The sequence below is a fragment of the Tinamus guttatus genome, unplaced genomic scaffold (genome assembly GCF_059628265.1).
Source record: "Tinamus guttatus ecotype Peru unplaced genomic scaffold, ASM5962826v1 Tinamus_guttatus_pri_ptg000618c, whole genome shotgun sequence".
Taxonomy (NCBI): Eukaryota; Metazoa; Chordata; class Aves; order Tinamiformes; family Tinamidae; genus Tinamus; species Tinamus guttatus.
The window spans coordinates 1147255-1169109 of record NW_028289152.1 but is presented as its reverse complement, the minus strand read 5'-3'; the positions used below and the strand labels follow the sequence as shown (position 1 = coordinate 1169109).

Genomic DNA, 21855 nt, shown 5'->3' with positions numbered 1-21855 from the left:
CATGAATCCATACCGCATAAGGAGATTCTCAGGCAGTAGCACATACCTCTCCTGGCCACCTCACTATTCTTCTCACCAGTTTCTCCACTGGGGGCATGGGTACACTGCCCTTCCTCCTGGATTTCTTCACCTTCCGTGAGGATCTCTTGTGGATGGCTGGAAGTTTCCTGAAAAGAGATATTATGGAGAGGTGCTGTGAGCACAGGGGAATTTTGGTGCCTGTCCTGCCCTTAGAAAGTTCTGCAGCACAAGGCAGTTCTCTTGGCTGTTGCCATGAATGATGTGGGCTCAACTGACTGTTTTCACATGAAGAGAGAGCGAGTTCACCCCCAGCTCTAATGCCCAGAGCTGCAAGAAGTGCCCACAGGAATGATCCTTATGCCCGAGTACCAGCTCTCTCTTGATGCAACATGAGCAAAGCACGGTTCTTTACAAAGGCAGCCTCCAAGAGACGTGGCAAATATATGGAATAATGCCTGATAGTCCCAACTACTGTTTGTTAGGAAATGGAAAATGACTGTTCCTGGAGAGCCGGAGTCCAAGAAGGAGAGGGTGGCAAGTGTCTCACCTGCCATGAGTTTCTTTTCTTTCAGATTTCTTCCTCTGCTCTTTCTGTATATTCTGAGCAGCAAGTGTGGGCTCTGGGATGCTTTTTCTGGAGAGGAGACGATTAGCAGGAAGATTTCCTGTAGGCAGAAGACAAGAAAACCATCCAGGACAGCATTGCAGAGGGCTCTTGAAAGGGAAGGTTATGCAGCTCTTCTCAGCCTGAGGTCAAACTGAGGGGTGTCAGACTGATTCCTTTGAAGCCTCATTTCCTGGGTGGGCTTTGCCCATTCTGGACACTGCCTTTTCTCTCACTTATTGTTTGTACTTTACAACATCCTTTCTTGAGGTAGTGCTTTTCTCACTCTCTATCCTATTCAGAGAAAGGAGAAGTGTAAAAAGGAAAGAGGAGACTCGCTGGGATGTATGGGTGGCCTAACAGAGTCTCTCTGAGGGCAGTAATTTAAGGCAAGAGAGCAGATCCTTGGATCTGCCTACTGATCTCACATGCCTAGAGGTCCTCTTTTGACACAATCAAAACCAATGAGTTGTTTTCAGGGTGTATATGCGGCATGTTTAGGAGAGCAGGACATGGAAATGGAGGAAAGTTGAACTTGGAGGATCCTGTACAGGTGAGAGTGTTGTGCTGCGCTGAGGCCTTGTTCCCTCAGGACGCACTTGAGATTTGCCCTATTGGGGGAGCAGCGTCACATCTAGCGCCTCATGCTACCTGAGCCATCACACTGTCACTTGGGTTCCGAAGGCCTACCCAGGAGCACAGAAGGAGAAGGCACAAGCCTCCACCAAGAAGCAGCAGCTCCATTACCTTCCTGGGCAGTGCTGGCCTCTCCTCTCCTCTCCTCCTCCTGCTTGGGCTTTACAGGTGGCCTAGGTAGTTTTTGATCTCTACTCTCCACCTTGTACCTGGAAAGCAGAAAAGGAGGCAGTCTAAAGCGGGAGCACTTTTGCAACCTCTGTCAATAATAGAGACACAGGGGCATTTGGGAGGTGCTGGGAAGTCCCTCTTTTTTCAAAGTGCAATAGGCAGAAGAGGCCAGATGCTGGAGGAGTGTCTCAGCAAGGTGAGAGGCATCATGAAGACCTCCAGTGCCTGGAGGGGCATGACCTTTCTCCTCTGACTCTTCCCTGTGCTTCCTGTGAAACTGCCAAAGCAATTTCAACCCAAATCCCCTGTGTGCTTTTAGGATCATCACCCATCTCCTGTTCCTGATCATGTTCAGGCAGAACACTTTAGTCCCCTTAAGCTTTTCAGAATCCTTTCATCGTCCTTTCTGATGAACCTGCATCTCCCACACACATAATAGAACCAAACACTGAGCACCATGGGAGCCAGGAGAAAGCTCTCCAAAATCCCACTAGCCACAGTGTTCACTTTGGCCTACATAAGTCTCCACATTAAAAAATAAAAATGGCCCAAGACAATATGATCAGGACGCATTTCATTCCTACAGATCTCTCAAAAGAAATAAAAATGTCCCAAAGCAGCAACTAAGAGGGACCTGTACTTTGATGTGCATTTCAAAGGGTTGCTCATAAATGGCTTTCTGAGCAACGTTCACAAGGACTGGCAACACAAGGTTGCAAAACATGCCATGAGCAGCTACTTGCTTGGCCAGGTTCCTTTCCAAGAAGGAAACATACTCACTCAGGAAAGACAATGACATGACGAGAGTGAGTCTGGGAAAGAGCAGTTTCGGTGCCTGAGAGCACCGAATTCCTCATCTCCGGCATCTGCAAAGGAGAGAAACACATGGGACATGATGCCAAGAGAATTATCTAAGTGCTCACAGGGGAAACAAATTCTTCTACTGCTTAGAGAAAGAGCTGCCTCTGAAACATTCAATTATTCTATTCCCATCAGCAGTCCCTCCAGTTATGCACCGTAACAATTGGAGAGAAATAAAGGGGAAAGGGGAGGAACATGGTCATGCCTTTTACAAGGCTCAGGATTCAGAGACTCGGTTAGCTCAGGTCTCTTCTAATGCAGAAATCAAGGGAGGCAAGCATATGAGAAGGCATTTCACCAGCTGGGCCACTCTGTTTTCCCTGCTGTCTGGACCTAATGCTTCAAAGATAGAGAAATGAGGTCAATAGACAGTTGACAGAGTTGTGTGACATTCCCACTGGCCTAGGCAATTGTATCCATAAGGAGATCAGGCTGAGCTTCCAAAGGGACTCATAAAAAGAATTTTCAGAACCTTAAGGGAAATGGCTGAACTTGCTGCCTTACCATGCCAGACATGTTCTAGGGGTAACATGGCTTCTGAGGCCATCCTCACAAAAAGGGGCATGAAAGCATGGCTTTTTGCAAGGAGGGAAGTCTAGTGGGGAAAAAAACACACAAGGCCTCCTCTTGTCTTGGCCTTCTTTGCTGAGAATGTGGAAACTGTCTCCAGGATTGTATGAATCTTTGAGTGGACCCAGTACACTTCTGCACAGGTTCAACTTCATTGCCAAGTCCTCTGAATGCCAAAGACAAACTGTCCAGGTAGCTGGCATTCCTCTCAGCCAGGACTGTCCATGTCCTTCAACAGGTCATGGCAGGCTAATAGAATTGCATTCCCTTGGGAATTCAAAAAGATGACAGGGAGCACCGGAGAATTGGAGAACTTACCGTAAGAAGGGCCGCTAGCATCTGGTCAGTCCCATTAAGCCTTTTCAGGAATTCTTTGTAAAATCTCATTTTCCCATCTGCCCCTTCAATTATAAGCATGCCAATGTTCTTCAACACAAAGACAACATTTCTCCCGCTCTCGAGGCAGCGGCGGAAAAGACGCAGGGTCTTCTCTATGCCAGCCTCCACTGTTTTGCGGGGAAGAGAGATGTCCTCGGCTATGTGAGCACATTTCAGGGGCTCACAAAGCTTATGACCTAGGAAGCAGACCAAGAGGAGAAAGGCACTAGTAGAACACACAAAAACACAGCATCAACAGCTTTGTGGTCTTCAAGCAAGCAGCTCTTACAGAACTCCCTTTCTTGACCTTCTGGGACAAATCATGTGGGAAGATGTTCAAAGCACTGCAAGCAGATGTGCCAAGTGGATAGCAATGCTTTCTTCCCTACAGTGTTTGAAAGAAAAGGCCACAACCATCTTCTACGAATGTGAGCCTCGACGGCAGGGCGAGGAGAGGAGGAAATGATGAGTTTCTTTCGTGGGTGCCAGGTCAAAGAACTTGGGCCAAGCTCAGCCCATTCCACACTGGGAAAGATTTCACAGAGCCATGTTACATAAATGAAAGAAAGAAGGGAAAGAAAGAAAAAAAAAAAAAGAATGCACTACACTCCTCTTAATCCTCCAATCCATCCAGCACCCTCTGAAGTGCACAAAACAGCTGTAGTGTTCACAAGGATGACTAGCAATCACAGCAAAACCTGCCTCTGATGGGTTTTCACATGCACTAGGATCCCAGTCTCCATTTCAGGGCTCTTATAGCTGACTGTGACCGACTTCAAGGTGCAAGGAATAGGGAAAAGCCATCATGAATGCCAATATTTGCCTTTACAGAATTGCAGCTGTAGCCTGCTGTGAAATCAATACAGGGAGAGAGGGAATACAATGGTAATTGCCATGATGAGGTCCTGAGATCTACAAATTGAAATTGTTTTTATAACGTGGTGACAGAAGTCTGGAGCTTTAACAGTTACTGCTAGACAGGGCTAATGCCCAACCCAAAGATGTCCCAGCAAAGTGGAGGCCAAAGTTTTAACATGTCTTCTTACCAGGAGCATAGGCCTTATCATAGGTGAGGCGGTGAACCTCCGCAATACTCTTTGAAAGATGGAACACGGGTCTGTGAACAGTCACAAGGCCGTATTTCCTAACAGCAACTTGCTCAGTCACCACACCAAAGGTGCCAAGCCGAATAACTCTGACTCCCTGCAAAGAGGAAGGAAGAAAAGCATTACTCGAGTGCCAGGTGAAGAGGCTTCTAACTGGTCAGTTGCATGAAGATGGAGCTTGGTGTCCTGCTCAATCCTGCTGTGCAAAGGGGATGAATGGAGGAGTGGGGAAAGCCTTCGAGAACCCTTGGAGAATGTCTTTAGAAGAGCACTTGAGGTGTTTTCATTCCCCCTCTTCTCCATGCTCTCAAAAAATGCAAGGAAACGTAGAGAACTCATCCCTCAAATACCTCCAGTGCAGAAGAAGGGCTTCTGGGGAGATGTAGGATGGCAGACCCACCTTATTCAGCATTAGCTGCTCTAGAATGTAGTTGGAGACTCCTTCCCAGATAGTAAGGGTCTCTGGAAAAGAAGTGGAAGATACATCAGGCTCTGTGTGGCCCCGCTCACAAATGTGCAGCACATGGTTAACCAAGGAGGTGACACCTGCAGTCGTACTCAATGAGCAAACTGAGCCCAACCGTGAGAGGGTCTCAGCAGCTGAGATTGAGATGGCATTAATGGGGAGCCCTGGCAGCTCAGGTAGGCCTTCTCCACTGGGAAAAACCTGTGGCAGGGACTTCTGAGTGGGGTGTCCCAGGACAGTGGGGATAGCATGAGGGTTGGGAGCCAGGAGTCCTGACAGCCACACTGCCAACTGAGGCAGAGGGGACCATGAGCCTGGGCTCTGGCAGCAGTTCCAGCCCCAGCCACGCTCCTCCAGCCCCAGGCTTTCCACAGCCATGTTCACAGTTCATGATCTCTGTGAGACTTCCCGAGATAGAGCTCCCAGAGGCCTTACCCTGTGCTGGCAGCACTGATAATCGGTGCCCATGAGACCTGCCAAGGCCAGAGTCCCAGAGCTCCATCCTAGTTTCTTTGCTCATTTGCTCTGGATGAAGAGCAAACAGGAGGTGATGAGGAAACAGCTCCTCTCCTGCTCCTCCTGTACACGTCACCTCAGCCCTGTGCTACTCTGGCCGCCCCTCGCTGGTTCCCGCTCAGGGTCGTGGGCTCCCCGCAGCAGAGCAGAGCCGAGAGCAGTCCCAGCGCGTGGGCTCTCCCAGGCTCGTCGCGACGTGTGAGGAAAGGTCGGAGCGTGCGCTCTGACTGCTGTGCCTGTGACACGGGATGTCCCCTGTGAGCACAGCCCGTGTCACAGAGGGGTCTGACCCTCATCACCGCGGGCCAAGCCAGGGCTGGCCCTGCAGTTGCCAAGGGCTGCATGGGGCACTCAGGGGCTGCCCTTGAGCTACACAGACTGTGAGACAAGAATGAATCCTCCTCCCACCGTGGGTCTTGGCCTCGGTGGGAACTGTGACTGCGCTCACATGGCTACAGCTGCGCACACAAAACCTGGCTCTCAGGGAGGGCAACGAGCTTCACGCCACACTCACCCCACAGCCGCATAGTGCAGGTGGCTGCTGCCACCACGGGAGGGAGTGCTAACCACTGAGCCCACCAAATCATCCAGCTGCTCCTTGGCAGCCACCACAACACTCTTCTCGCTGCTCCCACTAACGGCTCCTTCCCTTGACAGTTCCTCAGCCACAAAACCTGCAGGAACCTCTGTTCATCCACAGCCAACCTGCAGACGCCTTTTGGACATCATCAATGCAGCATCCTGGTGTCTGGAGTAGAGGGGAACTGAGCAGGGCAAGAGAGAGCAGGCAAGAGAACTCAGCATCTCCTAGCAGGAATGGCTCTGAGCAGAGAGGGAGCAATTACTGTCCCAGCTGGTTTGGGCCTCTATACTCTGTGCAGGACCTAAAAATACCTTTTCTATTGGTGTGGATCTGAATATGAAAAAATACTGTACATCAAAATTGCAAACAAAAAGATGTTTAGTGAACCCTTTTCAATATCTACCATTTTATAGCCCTCCTTCATTATGTTTAGTTCTTTTCTTGGTGGTGGTGTATCTTTTGAATTACTGGTCTTTGGAGGAGACTTTGTGTGTGATCTGTTTTAAGGAAAGTGAATTGGAGTGGAATGCCATCAGAGGGTCATGGACATCTGGTGCCACTGCAGGTGCCCTTGTTCCCCCCTGCTGAGCCTCTGTCTGCAGCCCTGAGGGGCTCCGATCTCCCACTGGTCCCTGCAGGATGGGCAAGAGCTGCAATAGCTCTTTCATGCCAGAAACTCTGCAAGTTAGTATAACGTGCAACCAGGGAGTCCTTCAGCCTCTGCTGCTGCCCTTTTTCCTCTCCAGTCATGGAGGGAGTGCACCTGAGAAGCTCCTATTGCAAATATGGAGCTCAATTGCTTGGAAATGAACATCTGTGGGTTTGCCTCAGTTCCTCATAGATCCTTACAAACCCTCGGCTTTGCCCATCATCCTAGTGCAAAGCTGCCTTGTATTTCCCCTCAACCCCTCAACCTGCAGACAACCTATCTGCACTCTTTGGTTCAGCCGCTGCCTCTTGGGCTCCCTTGTCCCACTCCTCTCATAGACAGCCCTGCATGTTTGCTAAATCACTGCCAGGATCCCTCCTGGACTGCCTCCATTTGCCTGTGCTCCCACACATCCCCAAGATGTACCCAAAAGCAGGACTGCTCTCATTGACATTAGGCAGGACCTATCTCTGCACACCCAGGTGTGAAGGGGACTATCAGTGGTACCAGCCCCACCCGGGATGATAGTTCCATTCACAGGAGCCCTCGTTCAGGAGACAGGTCCTTCCCTGAGCAATTCACAGGTCCTTTCCTTCAGCCTGTTTCAGGGCCATAGGCCTACCATAGTTTTTTTTTCTCCACTACTTCCTGCTGAGCATGAGCAAAAGACAGGGTGCCAGGCAGAAGGTCCCTTTCCCAGGCATCCTACCAAGGGTTCACCATCCATGACTGGGCTTGAATCACTAACCTTTCAGTTCACAGGCAAACTGAGTCTCCCACCGTGGCACAGAGTCCTGCCTGGGGCTCTCCTGCACAGCTCTGGCATCAGGAGAGACGCCTGTGCTGCGGGAATGGGAACATCCCTGAGCCGAGCCATGCCCCAGCCCCAAGGAAGGGGATGCTGCCCTCGGTCCACTGCTGGCTGCTGGTGGGCAGTACGGTGCGGGGGGAATGCCTGGTGCCCAGGGAGGGGCTGTGGTCACCTCCCTGACCAGGATCAGCTCTTCCTGCTCTCCATGGCCCCTCTACCACACAGCCTGGGGGCAATTAGAACTGTGGGGACATCACCCAGAGAAGGGGCACTTCCTCACCCCACTCACTCCTGCTGCTGGCATCAGGGACAGCTGTGACGCATACACAAGTGCTGCATGCAGGGGCAGACATGGCTCAGGGAAGGGCTTTGCTCCTCTCCATCCACACTCCCCCTGGGAGGGCAAGAGCATGGGAGCAGCACGTACAGTGAGAGTCTCCTCCTGCCCCAACAACTGCAGAGATGTCGAAGGGACAGTGCTCTGTGGTTTGGCCCTGGTCCCGATCCAGTCTCACAGGGCACCAGGAGACTGCTCTTTTCTGCACTACTGGGAGGGAGTGATCAAGTAGTAAAGAAGTCTTTCAGACAGAATGACAACTTCATATTTTTTTATTGAAAATGCATAAACAAATCCTTCTTTTGATTCTTGTTCCAGAACAACATAGTTTTCTTGCAAGTCATGAGTGAAAATTAATTCATGAAAATTACTAAATGGCAACATCAGGACAAGGGGGATCAGACTTCCCATCCCAGGCTTCCTTCCTAGGGCAGGGGTGGACTTAGCAGCTTAGGGAACAGCTTCCTCACACATCTCAACCCCTTTATCTGCCTGCAGTATGCGAGTCCCATCTTGGTGGATGGCGTTTGCCACTGGTGCACATGGCTGACTCCTGCTTCTTCCCCAAGAGCCCCAGGTCATCTTTTAGAAAACTCTTCTTTCACCAATCGGCCCCAAATCTACCTTTTGCAGGGGGCCTTTGGGTTTCCTCCACCCCAGGTGAAGGACTCTGGAGCCCTTTCCGTGACTGAATTCCAGAAGGCTCCTGGTTAGCATGAGTAAAATGCGTAGTAACCCTGAATAAAATGCATAACAACAACCCAGTCCTTCAGCATTTGGGTAACAGAGACCAGAGCTCTTGGATCACTGATTGATGGGCAGTGAGTTTATTACTATTTCTACTGCCTCTCTGCAGAGGGACAAGTACTACTGTGCAACCAGTCACAAGGAGAGAAAATTATCTGAGGTTTCCTGGGAAAGAGCAAATTCCTTGTGGGATATTGAAACAGATATGTGAGACTGTGTAGAATTTGTAGAGGACATTTTATAGGTATTGTGGGACTGAACAAAGCTTATGCTGGAATGTTGCAGTGATGGGTCAAAGGCAGGAAGGAGATCCAAGTGTTCCTGCTCAAAGACAGGGAGAAATTGCTCAAGAGTTTCATCAAGTCCTGTCTATGAAGGATGAAAACCACACAGCCTCTCTGGACTGCCTCTTGAGAGCTTTCTTGTTTCAGTTTATGTCCATTGCCATTCCTCCTCCCACCATACACCACTGTGAAGAGCCTTACTTTGTCTTCTCAAAAATGTCCCTATTGGTATTGAAAGGCTGCTCTGAGATGCACCAGAATCTTCCTTTCTCCACACTGAATGAGTCCCATTTCCTCCACCTCTCTTCCCCGGGCTCAAAATTCCTGAACACTTTGGTGAATATTCAATGAACTCCCTCCTGTTTATCCACGTCTTCCCTGGACTGAGGGTGCCAAAACTGGAGGTAGAATTGCATATGTAGTCTAATGAGTGCAGACAGAGTGGGATGATCACTCGGCCATCCTTGTTGCCAGGACACACCTGTGCCAGGGCACATGGCACTGTTGCCAGGGCACATGTTCGCTTCAGGTCCATCTGGATCTTCCACTGAGCCTTCCCCACAGAGCTGCTCCCAGCCAGGTATCCATAGCCTGGATCACAGCAGGGGGCTGTTCCTTCCAAGGGCAGGAGTTTGCATTTGTCCCTGTTTGAACTCATATGGATTCTGTTGGCCCATTCCTCCAGCCTGTCAAGGTCCCTTTGGATAGCATCTATGCCCTCGAACTTACCTACAATCCCCTCTCCTCAAAGACATTTGCCAACATGATGGCAGCACTCTGCCACCTCTGATATGATAAAATTAACAGGATCATCCAGACCAAAACTAAGAGAACCATTCAGACCATGACATCCTAACACGGATACAAAATGATTGTTGGACGTCATGTCAAATCCCTTCTTCAAGTAAACAGAAAATGACTTACAGTGCTTGATCTCCTCCACAAATCTAGTCTTTGCATCATGTAAGACACATAGGTCCAGCAGGCAGGAAAGCCAGATGGGTAGGATGTAACCTTGGTCACTCCACGCTGCCTGTTCTTCCTTTATTTGCCCAGAAATATCTTCCAGGAGGACTCCAAGAATTTCCTAGGCACCACACTGAGCTTAATTGAGCTTTAGTTCGCACATCATCCTTATAGTCATTTTTGACGGTGGGTGCAAATTTTGCTTTCCTCCCATCATCTCAGTTCTCCTCTAATCTCCAAGCATTATAAAGACAATAGACATAGATGACAGATGCCTTGAAAGGATGCTGGACACGTCTCCTAGCACCTTCTGATGCAGTGTTTTTAGCCTCCTCTTTACCGCACTAAAAAAGATCTGATGCCCCAATATTGCCTCAATGGAGTTTTGCAGTTGGCACCTTACCATTTCCTGCTGGATTCTCCAAAGTTTCCCTTATCCTTCCTGGTCTGGAAGCCCATAACTGGGATCAGTATTCAAAATGGGGCCTTGCCATCTGTGAGTCTGAGGCAGTAGCAACTCCCCTTGACGTGCTGGCCACTGCCTTTCTCCAGGCCTCTGTCTGGAATAGGACCCCTCAGAGGGAAAAGATGAGCACATGGCCAAGTAAGTGTCCCAGGATGCACTCCAGTTGTATAGGCTGTTGTCACATAGGAGAGTTCTGTGAGACCTCCCCAACAAATTCACACTCTCAAATGTCCCTAGAGGCTGTCATACAGCAAGCTGGGACATACAGCCTCAGCCTTAACAGCATCAAACCAGAGACTTTTTCCTATTGATGAGGGAAGCACAAGAAAGATACATACAAAAAAAAAATATGTTGTTTGTGTCCAAGAGCACAGGAGGACTGCCCAGGAGACCACCATATGCCATTAAGGATATCTGCTTCTAGTGTTAATCGGAGTGAATGTGAAAAGCGTCAACATACGAGTCCTCAGCTAGCCGCATTCTAGCCTCAAATAGATAGACCATATCTTGGAAAAGCCCATGGTGGGATCCTTCCATATTAGCTCCATTAGGTGAGATGATTCTCCTCATTACTATGGTGTCTCTGAAAGACAAGACCCTTGAAGTGATCGTTTTTTCATCAGAAATACTGGACAATGCTGTTGTTCTCTACAAAGAAGAAAAGTTTTCTACTTTTGCAAACTTCAGATGAGACTTGTCTGCCTGAATCCCCTGAGTCAGAAATTGCCAGCTTTCAAGGTTCAAATGTTTCTAAGGGAGCCAATTATCATCTCTATGTCATTTCTAAGACTGTCTATCAGGTATAATTGGCTCACTCTGAAATGTGCTGTCTTCACTAAAAATAAATAATTCATTAAAAAGAAAATAAAAACACACGTAAGAAGAAGACTTCCGCCTTCCTCCTGAACTTTATCTTCTGGACAACATGCTTTGGGTGGTTTCAAAGTTATAAACTGCTTCAGTTTTCTCAAGATGACTAGGTTCTCTCCCGTAGGTTTTAGCAGCTAGAGCTTGCACAAACTACAGAATGTGTGTTTCAGTTCTCATGCTATGGTGTTCAGATTATCAGAGCCCACATATAACAGCTCTGCTTATACCATCAGCAGGGGTGAAAAATGTTTTTTACTCTAATACTCTGAGTCTTGTGGCTTACTATATCATGGGATTGCTCCTTTGTATTTGTCCTTCTCTGGGCCATGCTGTAACTCTGTTAGAAAGTGAGTTCCTCTGCCGTTACAAAATAAACTGGGAATGTAGGATTCATCCAATTCTATTCTGTATCTCTCCACAATTTGCTGGAACAGAAGAATGCTGCAACTCCACAGGTTCCTGAAACTGCAGAGCTCTTTGGGAACTTGGACACAGATAGCTTCAGCAAGTTATCAAATGTAAATATATGGGGTGTTCTTTGTGCAGAAGGTAAGTGCAAAAGCACAAGCATAAGAGGAGAATATTTTCCTTGCAGCTGTTTTTGCTGCTTTGTGCATGCATGACCTGCAAATAGGGAAGTTGGAAATGTAGCATGAAAAGAATGCATTGCATATTGTGATTTGATGGCAATTTTGACTGGTTGTTACAGAGGTGGAAGGACCTTGGCAGCAAAGACCTGCATCTTACATTTATCCATCTCTCCTCCCCCGCCGTTTTTTTTTTGAAGGAAAGAACAACAACAAATATTTGAGGAATGGGGAGGAATGGAGAAATGGAGATATAAGTAGTGAGGAAAGATTTCTTTTTGAATGAATGAATGAATTGAATATTCAAAGAAACTGTGTTGCTCTCTTCCTCTCACCATGACAGAAAGCACATTTGGATGGGGAGTATCACGCCTGTGACTGAGTTTGTTCTCGTGGGATTTCCAAACCGCTATGAAGTGGAGATCATCTTCTTTGTGGTGTTCCTGCTCGTTTATTTAGTGACTGTCTTGGGAAATGCTCTTGTCATTGTACTGGTCTATACAGACTGCCATCTCCATTCTCCCATGTATTACTTCCTCAGCAATTTGTCCTTCATTGAGATGTCCATGACTTCCTCTGTTGTTCCAAAAATGCTGGCAAACTTCCTGTCAGAGAAGAAGACCATCTCCTTTGCTGGCTGCTTTAACCTTCTCTACTTATATTTCTCCCTGGCTGCAACAGAGTTCATCCTCTTAGCCATCATGTCCTATGACCGCTACGTGGCAATATGCCACCCCCTGAGATATCCCACCATCATGACGGAAAGGATGTGTGGCCAGCTTCTCCTGGGTGTGTGGGTGGGTGGCATGGTCTTGATCTTGCCATTAGCAGTCCTGAAAGCCAAGCTGCCATACTGTGGTCCCAATGTCATTGACCACTACTTCTGTGACAGTGCACCTCTCCTGCACCTCACTTGCGCGGACATCTGGGTTGCTGAGCTGAGGGGTTTTGTGGTGTCCATTCTCCTGCTCCTCGGCTCCTTGGCACTGACTGTGTTCTCCTACACCTGGATCATTTTGACCATAGTCCGTATCCCATCTGCCCAGGGCAGGCAGAAAACCTTTGCCACTTGTGCTTCTCATTTCACTGTTGTTTCCCTGGGTTTTGGCATCTCCATCTTCATCTGTGTCAGGCCTTCCCACGTGAACCCTGGACACCTCAACAAAATCCTCTCTGTTCTCTCCAGCATTGTGACTCCTCTTTTAAATCCCTTCATATTCAGCCTAAGGAATCAGCAAATGAAAGAAGCCTGGAAAAATGCTTGGCACCATTGCCTGGGGATGGCTGAGGAGGCCAGAAAGCCATGAGAATCATTGTGGCTTGTAGGAAGTCAGTCCTTGACAAATCTCAACAGGATCTCAGCATTCATGGTGTCTTCCGTCAGAATGTGGTCTGTTACAGCCAATGTTGAGGAATAGCACGTCTCAAAGGTCAGCTTCACGGCAGCACTGTTGGGTCAGGCCCCACCAATATTCTCCTGCACTTTAGGCAGTGATGGATGTCTGTGTGGTGCTATGTGGTTGTTGGGCACAAAACAGTCTCCTAATCAGAACAAAAGGCTTTAAGACTGAAAGGAACAGAAAGACTACTCAAAATGGAGTGGTAAAGTGAAAATAAATTGCTGTCAATTTTTATTACTAGTTTTACTAAATTTTCATCATATAGTCATGTTTTCAAATGAAGTTTTCAAGTTTCAAATAAAGTGTTCTGCTGGAGAGTAACATCAGTTAATGCTTCTCCTTTGAAGTACAAGCTATAGCTGATAGAAATAAGATGGGAGGCTCTCAAAAATTAGATGCAGAAAGAGAAAAAATGCTGAGGAGTGCCAGAAAGAGAGGGAGAAACTGAACAGTGAGACGGAAGAATTCAAAATCAGATCTGTGCCCGTAATAGAAAGATTCTCTTTTAAGGAAAGGATGGGAACAATGAGTAAAAATTCAAATCTTCCTACTCATTCATATGCATAGGTAGGTAGATTAAGAATCAGATGCTGACCACTTTCCCCTCCTAAAATCCTATTTTTATCTCGGAGATTTGGCATAGCACTCCAAAATTTGGCATTTGGCATAGAACTCCAAAAATAAACCTAAAAGAAAAAAAAAAAAGTAAGTATGCCAGGAAAACAAACAAAGAAATATTAAAACTTTGTGTGTTTGTGAATTCAAGTCTTCTCTTAGGAAAACTACCCTGTGGTTTTCACTTGGATAATGTGAATGCTTTTGTAAGTGTATATCATAAACAGCTGTTCTCGTCCTGGTTTCATCAGAGTTTAAGGCTATCTGCTACATATCAGTCACTTGGCTAGAAATGATGTTGGATTTTCTGGCAGAAGCTGGCAAGTTCTCCTTCCTTGACTGTGCTGCCCAGGTGCATTTTATGGTTTTACTGAGCAACATCAAAAGCCTTCTCCTGGCTGCCATGTCCTGGGATCGCTGTGTGGCCAAAAATGACTCCCTGCATCATTTTCTCATCATGAGTAGAGGTCTCTGTGTCAGTCTGGTGCTCAAGCCATGGCTGAGTGTCCTACCAAAGCTGGTAGGACAGACCTATCAGGTGTTCCCTTTGACTTCCTTGCATCCCATGTGTGCCAAATGGGCTCAGGATTTGGCAATCCAAGGACAAAAAGTAGACTTAATAGCAATGATGCCTTTAATTAACACAACATAGATACAAGCACAAACGAATAAGAATTGGTTAGTACATGTGAATACGAAAAAGTTAGTGACTGAATAATACTTGCCAGCAGAATTACGAGACCACGCATCTCTCCAAAGTAGCAGTCTGGAGGAGCTGGCAGGCTCTCAATCATAGCGGGCGTCCCCGCAGAAGACAACATTGGCCTCAATATTGGGAGTCTCCGTCCCCCAAATCTGACCTTTGTATTTTATCCCCTGGGGCGTCCGGTCACTTAGGGCCAGTACATGCCAGGAGACCGCCCAGGGGTGGGTAAATCTCCCTCTTTCTGTTATATCATCCTTCTAGGACTGCGCCTGCGCAAACTCCAGAGCGGGGGATCTCATCCCTCAATTTGGTGGTCTCACTTCCCTTATCCTTCTCGTTCTCACAGTGACTTTGGCCTTCATACTTCCTTAGGCAGCAGTTTGTAGTCAGGCTGGCTGCAAACCACCCTGAACAGCTCAGTGGGCTGGTGGGCTCAGTGGTTAGCACTCCCTCCCGTGGTGGCAGCAGCCACCTGCACTATGCAGCTGTGGGGTGAGTGTGGCGTGAAGCTCGTTGTCCTCCCTGGCAGACAGGTTTTGCGCGCGGAGCCATGGCCATGTGCGTGCAGTTGCAGTGCCCGACTAAGCCAAGACCCACGGTGAAAGGAGGATTCATTCTTGTTTCACAGTCTGTGTAGCACAAGGGCAGCCCCTGAGCACCCCATGCAGTCCCTCTCCACCGCAGGGCCAGCCCTAGCTTGGCCCGTGGTGAGGAGGGTCAGACCCCTCTGTGACATGGGCTGTGCTCACAGGGGACATCCCGTGTCACAGGCACAGCAGTCAGAGCGCACGCTCCGACCTTTCCTCACACGTCGCGACGAGCCTGGGAGAGCCCACGCGCTGGGACTGCTCTCGGCTCTGCTCTGCTGCGAGGAGCCCACGACCCTGAGCGGGAACCAGCGAGGGGCGGCCAGAGTAGCACAGGGCTGAGGTGACGTGTACAGGAGGAGCAGGAGAGGAGCTGTTTCCTCATCACCTCCTGTTTGCTCTTCATCCAGAGCAAAGAAACTAGGATGGAGCTCTGGGACCCTGGCCATGGCAGGTCCCATGGGCAGCCATTGCCAGTGCTGCCAGCACACGGTAAGGCCTCTGGGAGCTCTATCTCGGGAAGTCTCACGGAGATCATGAACTGTGAACATGGCTGTGGAAAGCCTGGGGCTGGAGGAGCGTGGCTGGGGCTGGAACTGCTGCCAGAGCCCAGGCTCATGGTCCCCTCTGCCTCACTTGGCAGTGTGGCTGTCAGGATTCCTGGCTCCCAACCCTCATGCTATCCCCACTGTCCCAGGACACCCCACTCAGGAGTCCCTGCCACAGGGGTCTCCCAGTGGGGAAGGCCTACCTGAGCTGCCAGGCCTCCCCATTAATGCCATCTCGATCTCAGCTGCTGAGACCCTCTCAGGGTTGGACTCAGTTTGCTCATTGAGTACGACTGCACGTGTCACCTCCTTGGTTAACCATGTGCTGCACCTTTGTGAGCAGGGCCACACAGAGCCTGATGTGTCTTCCACTTCTTTTCCAGAGACCCTTGCTATCTGGGAAGGAGTCTCCGAGTACATTCGAGATCAGCTGATGTTGAACAAGGTGGGTCTGCCATTATGCATCTCCCCAGAAGCCCTTCTTCTGCACTGGAGGTATTTGAGGGATGAGTTCTCTATGTTTCCTAGCATTTTTTGAGAGCATGGAGAAGAAGGGGAATGAAAACACCTCAGGTGCTCTTCTAAAGACATTCTCCAAGGGTTCTCCAAGGCTTTCCCCACTCCTCCATTCATCCCCTTTGCACAGCAGGATTGAGCAGGACACTAAGCTCCATCCTCATGCAGCTGACCAGTCAGAAGCCTCTTCACCTAGCACTCGAATAATGCTTTTCTTCCTTCTTCTTTGCAGGGAGTCAGAGTTATTCGGCTTGGCACCTTTGGTGTGGTGACGGAGCAAGTCGCTGTTAGGAAATACGGCCTTGTGACTGTTCACAGACCCGTGTTCAATCTTTCAAAGAGTATTGCGGAGGTTCACAGCCGCACCTATGATAAGTCCTATGCCCCTGGTAAGAGGACATGCTGAAACTTGGGCTTCCCTTTTTTTGGGACATCTTTGAGCAGGGCATAAATTCTATTCAGCAGTGACTGTTAGAGCTCCAGACTTCCATCACCACGTTCTCCAAACAGCTTCCATTTGTAGCTCTCAGGACCTCAGCATGGCGATTACCATTATACTCCCTCTCTCCCTGACCTCATTTTAGCTGACATTCTGTAAAGGCAAATAGCAGCATTCATGCTGCTTTTTCCCTTCCCCTTGCACCTTGTAGTAGGCCAAAGTCAGCTTTACAGAGCCCTCAAATAGAGAATGGGACACCAGTGAGTGTTTTTTTTTTCCTTCTTTCTATCATCCATGTGACATGGGCCAGTGAAATCTTTCTCAATGTGGAAAGGACAGAGTTTGGCCCAAGTCCTGTGACCTGGCACCCATTAAGGCAACTTGCTCCCTTCCTCCTCTCCTTGTCCTGCCATCGAGCCTCACATTCGTAGGAGATGATTGTATCCATTTCTTTCCTACTCTGTAGTAGGGGAGAAGGCATTGCTGTCCGCTTGGCACATCTGCTTGCAGAGTGCTTTGAGCATCTTCCCGCATGATTTTTCCCAGAAAGTGCAAGAAGTTCTTGAGCAGCTGCTTGCTTGAAGACCACAAATCTGTTGGTGCTGTGTTTCAGTGTGTTATGCTAGTAACTTTGTTCCTCTTGGTCTGCTTCCTAGGCCATAAGCTTTGTGAGCCCCTGAAATTTGCTCACATAGCCGCATACGTCCTTCTTCCCCGTGAAAGGGTGGAGGCTGGCGTAAAGGAGACCCTGCGCCTCTTCCGCCGCTGCATCAAGAGTGGGAAGAATGTTGTGTTTGTACTCAAGAACATTGGCATGCTTATAATTGAAGGGGCAGATGTGAAAATGCAATTTTACAAAGAGTTCCTGGAAAGACTTAATGGGACCGACCAGATGCTAGCGGCTCTTCTTGCGGTAAGTTCTCCAGTGCTCCCCATTACCTTTTTGAATTCCCAAGGCAATGCAATTCTATTAGCCTGCCATAAACTGTGGAAGGACATGGACAGTCCTGGCTGAGAGGAATGCCAGCTACCCAAACAGTTTGTCTTGGGCATTCAGAGGACTTGGCAATGAAGTTGAACCTGTGCAGAAGTGTACTGGGTCCACTCAAGATTCATACAACCCAGGAGCCAATTTCAACAATCTCAGGAAAAAAGGCCAAGACAACAGGAGGCTTTGTGGGTTTTTTTTGTCCCACCAGACTTTGCTCCTTGCAAAAAGCCTTGCTTTCATGCCCCTTTTTGTGAGGATGTCCTCGGAAACTATTTTTCTCTAGAACATGTCTGGTATGGTAAGGCAGCAAGCTCAGCTGATTCCCCTTAAGCTGTTGAAAACTATTGCTCTGGGCCCCCCCCGGAAGCTCGGCCTGATCTCCTCATGGGATAAAGTTGCCAGGGCAAATGGAGATGTCAGACCTCTCTGTCAACTTTGTGTTGACCTCATTCCCCTCCCTTTGACGTTGGAGGGCCTGAGTGTGACTGGGATAAAATGCTCACAATATTGGATCCTCATGGTCCTCTTGCTCTGTAGCATTCCTAGTTCAGCGTGTAAATCAGTGATGAGTGCTCACCCCACTCTCTGGGCAGGAAGCAGAGGCACAGAACGAGCAAGGCCCAGAGGGAGAGAATGTTGGGAGAGACTGTGGGGTTAACCCCACATCTGACCCCTTCTTCATCAGCTGAGGAGGCATCAGGTCTAGACAGCAGGAAAAACACAGTGGCCCACTTAGTGAAATGCCTTCTCATGTGCTTGCCTCCTTTGATTTCTGCATTTGGAAAGACTTAAGCTAACTGACTCTCTGAATGCTGACCCTTGCCAAAGGCCTGAGTATGTTCCTCCCCCTTCTCCTTTTTTTCTCTCCACTTGTTATGGTGCATAACTGAGGGGCTGCTGATGGGAATAGAACAATCGAAAGTTTCAAAACCAGCTTCTTCTCTAAGCAGTAGAAGAGTTTGTTTCCCCTGTGAGCACTTGGATAATATTCTTGGTACCATGTCCCAGATGTCTGTCTCGTTTGCAGATGCCGCAGATGAGGAATTCGGTGCTGTCGGGCTCTGAAACTGCACTTTCGCAGACCCGCTCTGGTCATGTCATTGTCTTTCCCGAGTGAGTATGTTTCCTTCTTAGCCCTTGGCTGGCCAAGCAAGCAGCTGCTCATGGCATGTTTTGTAACCTTGTGTTTCCAAGCCTTGTGAAGGCTACTCAGAAAGCCATTCATGAGCAACCCTTTCAAATGTGCATCAAAGTAAAGGTTCCTGGCAGTTGCTACCTTGGGACATTTTCAAGTCTTCTGTTCTTCTGTGACATCTGCATGAATGAAATGCTTCACAACGGTGTTTTCAAATATTCACTTGAGTCACCTCTTTCTTTTCTTTTCTTTTCTTTTTTTTTTTTTTTTTTTGGCGGAGGGGCAGAGACCTATGTAGGCCAAAGTAAAGCCTGTACTAGTCAAGTAAAAAGCTTTCTCCTGGCTCACATGGTGCTAAGTGTTTTGTTCCATTACGTGTCTGGGAGATACAGGTTCTTTTTTACACATGCATGGAGATGTTCTTGGGAAGGCTTGCAAGTGATCTGGAGGGTGAGACAGGAATTAGAAAGGATGCTGGAAAGGAGTAGGAAAGAGGACTAAAGTGTTCTGCCTGAACAGGAGCAGGAACAGGAGATGGGTGATGATCCCAAAAGCACACAGGGGATTTGGGTTAAAATTGGTTTGGCAGTTTCACAGGAAGCACAGGGAAGAGTCAGAGCAGAAAGGTCATCCCCTCCAGGCGTTGGAGGTCTTCATGATGCCTCTCACCTTGCTGAGACACTCCTCCAGCATCTGGCCTCTTCTGCCTATTGCGCTTTGAAAAAAGAGGGACTTCCCAGCACCTCCCAAATGCTCCTGTGTCCCCACTATTCACACCAGGTGCAAAGGAAGTGCAGTGCCCCCTCGCGTTTAGCGTGATGCCTTTTCTGCTTTCCAGGTACAAGCTGGAGAGTAGAGATCGAAATCCACCTGGCGCACCTGTAAAGGCCAGGCAGGAGGAGGAGAGGAGAGGAGAGGCCAGCACTGTCCAGGAAGGTAATGGAGCTGCTGTTTCTTGCTGGAGGCTTTTGCCTTCTCCTTCTGTGCTCCTGGGTAGGCCATCGGAAGCCAAGTGACAGTGTGATGGCTCAGGTAGCATGAGGCGCTTGATGTGACGCTGCTCCCCCAATAGGGCAAATCTCAAGTGAGTCCTGAGGGAACAAGACCTCAGTGCAGCGCAACGCTCCCAACTGTACTAATATCTCCAAGTTCAACTTTCCTCCATTTCCATGTCCTGCTCTCCTAAACATGCCTCATAAACACCCCTAAAGCAACTCATTGGTTTTGATTGTGTCAACAGATGAACTCTAGGCAAGTGAGATCAGTACGCACATCCAAGGATCTGCTCCCTTGCCTTAAATTACCGCCCTCAGAGACACTCTGTTAGGCCACCCATACATCCCAGCAAGTCTCCTTTTTCACAACGGGACAGAGAGGGAGAAAAGCGCTAGTCCAAGAAATGATGTTGTAAAGTACAAATGAAAAGACAGAGAGAAGGCAGTGTCCAGAATGGCCAAAGTCCAGCCAGGAATAAAGGCTTCAGAGGAATCAGCCTGACACCTCACAATTTGACCTCAGGCTGAGAAGAACTGCATAGCCTTCCTTTTCAAGAGCCCTCTGCAATGCTGTCCTGAAGGGTTTTCTTGTCTTCTGCCTACAGGAAATGTTCCTGCCAATCGTCTCCTCTCCAGAAAAAGTGGCGCGCCACCGACACTTGCAAACAGAAATATGCCAGGAGAACAGGGGACGAAACCTGACAGAAAAGGAACTTATGGCAGGTGAGACACTTGGAGCAACGGATGAGGGTGACCCTGTAGCCGTGTGCTTGTGTGGGTGAGATGCTTCCTAGGTGCAACAGGTTCCAGGCAGCTCTAAGAGTTTTGGATCCCATGAAGGAGCTGGGACTTTCAGACAGCATTCAATATGTTTGCCAGGATGAGGGATCTGTGTCCCTTAGAGGCTCCATCTGTAATGAAACCTGCTCTTCTCCTTGCTGCATCAAGAGAGAGCCTGTATCTGGGCATACGGAGCATTCCTGTGGTCACATCTTGCAGCTCTGGGCATTTCAGCGGGGGGTGATCTCTGTCTCTGTTCATGTGAACACAGTCAGTTGAGCCCATATCATTCATGGCAACAGCCAAGAGAACTGCCTTCAGCTGCAGATTCCTGTGAGGACAGGACGGAGAGCAAAGTCCCTCTGTGCTCACAGCACCTCTCTATATTGTCTCTTTTCAGCGTATTTCCAGCCATCCCCGGGACATCCTCCCAGAAGCCAAGGAAGGGCAGGAGGAAGGGCCGTCCTGCAGCCATGCCCCCAGTTCAGAAAGTTAACAATCGAGTGGGGAAGTGGGTGGAAGAGGTATGTGCTACTGACTGAGAAAATCCATATGCCCTGTGGATTTGTGGGAAAGCAAACTCACTTCTCTGGGCAGTGAGTGTGAAAGATGCCTTCCTGAGGCTTCATTTGGCCCCATTGGCTGACATTGTCCTGGCTTTGCTATAAAGGGTGAAGTCATACTATATGCAATACATATGTTATACAAATTGCAATACATATGTTACTACTGCGTTCCCAGAAAGACATGAGAAGGCCCTCTTTGGTTCTCGTGGGAAGGTACCTGCCTAGGTCTTTCAGAGTTAGGGCATGCACAGTTTTGGTTTAGCTCAGCTCATCAGTCATGTCCATAAGACAATGCATACCTGTGCTGACCTGCTAGGATTACCTTAGGGGCATTAGAGGGCTGTGAGGAAGGCTCAAGTGAAGGGACAGAAGAGGGGGTGAGAAGTGATCTTCATGCACTGAAAAAGAACACAGGCCAGTCCTAATCTTTCTTATTTCTCTTCTGTGTCCCCACAGGCCTGGCAATATCACTTCAGAGTAAGAGGGAAAGGGACTCACGGCTTTCCTCCGATCTGAAGCCCTGGGACGATTTCCCTTTCCTTTGCCTTTTGCTGAAGAGACAAGGAAGGAAACTGACAGAAATGAGAGAGAAGCATGCTTTTGGGAAACTCCTTGGAATAAACGCCACTGTTTCCTGAGACATATTTTCCAGAAATATCCCTTAGTGGTTGAGCTGCTAAAAAACCCTTTTGTGGAGAGGGATTTGGGAGTCCTGGTGGGTAACAAGGTAAGCGTGAGGCAGCAATGATGTGCCCTCTTAGCCAAGAAGGCCAATGGGATCCTGGCCTGCATTCAGGAGTGTTGCCAGCAGGTTGAGGGAGCTCATCCTGCCCCTCTTCTCAGCTCTGGTGTGGCCACACTTGCAGTACTGTGTACAGTTCTGGACAGCCTAGTACAAAAGGAATGTGGAGCTTCTAGAGGGGTCCAGCGTAGAGCAGTGAACATGAT

General features: G+C 48.6%; 1 protein-coding gene across 1 annotated transcript; it reads left to right on the top strand.

Moving 5' to 3' along the window:
• The first annotated feature begins 11985 nt into the window (after positions 1-11985).
• On the top strand, positions 11986-12936 carry LOC148592349 (olfactory receptor 6M1-like). Its single transcript, XM_088535182.1, has one exon. It carries the CDS (start codon positions 11986-11988, stop codon positions 12934-12936), a length of 951 nt encoding a protein of 316 aa, XP_088391308.1.
• Positions 12937-21855: the final 8919 nt, after the last annotated feature.

Bases quoted from the DNA above. Each gene is read 5' to 3' on its own strand.
- LOC148592349 (XM_088535182.1), top strand. From the start codon at position 11,986: ATGGGGAGTATCACGCCTGTGACTGAGTTTGTTCTCGTGGGATTTCCA.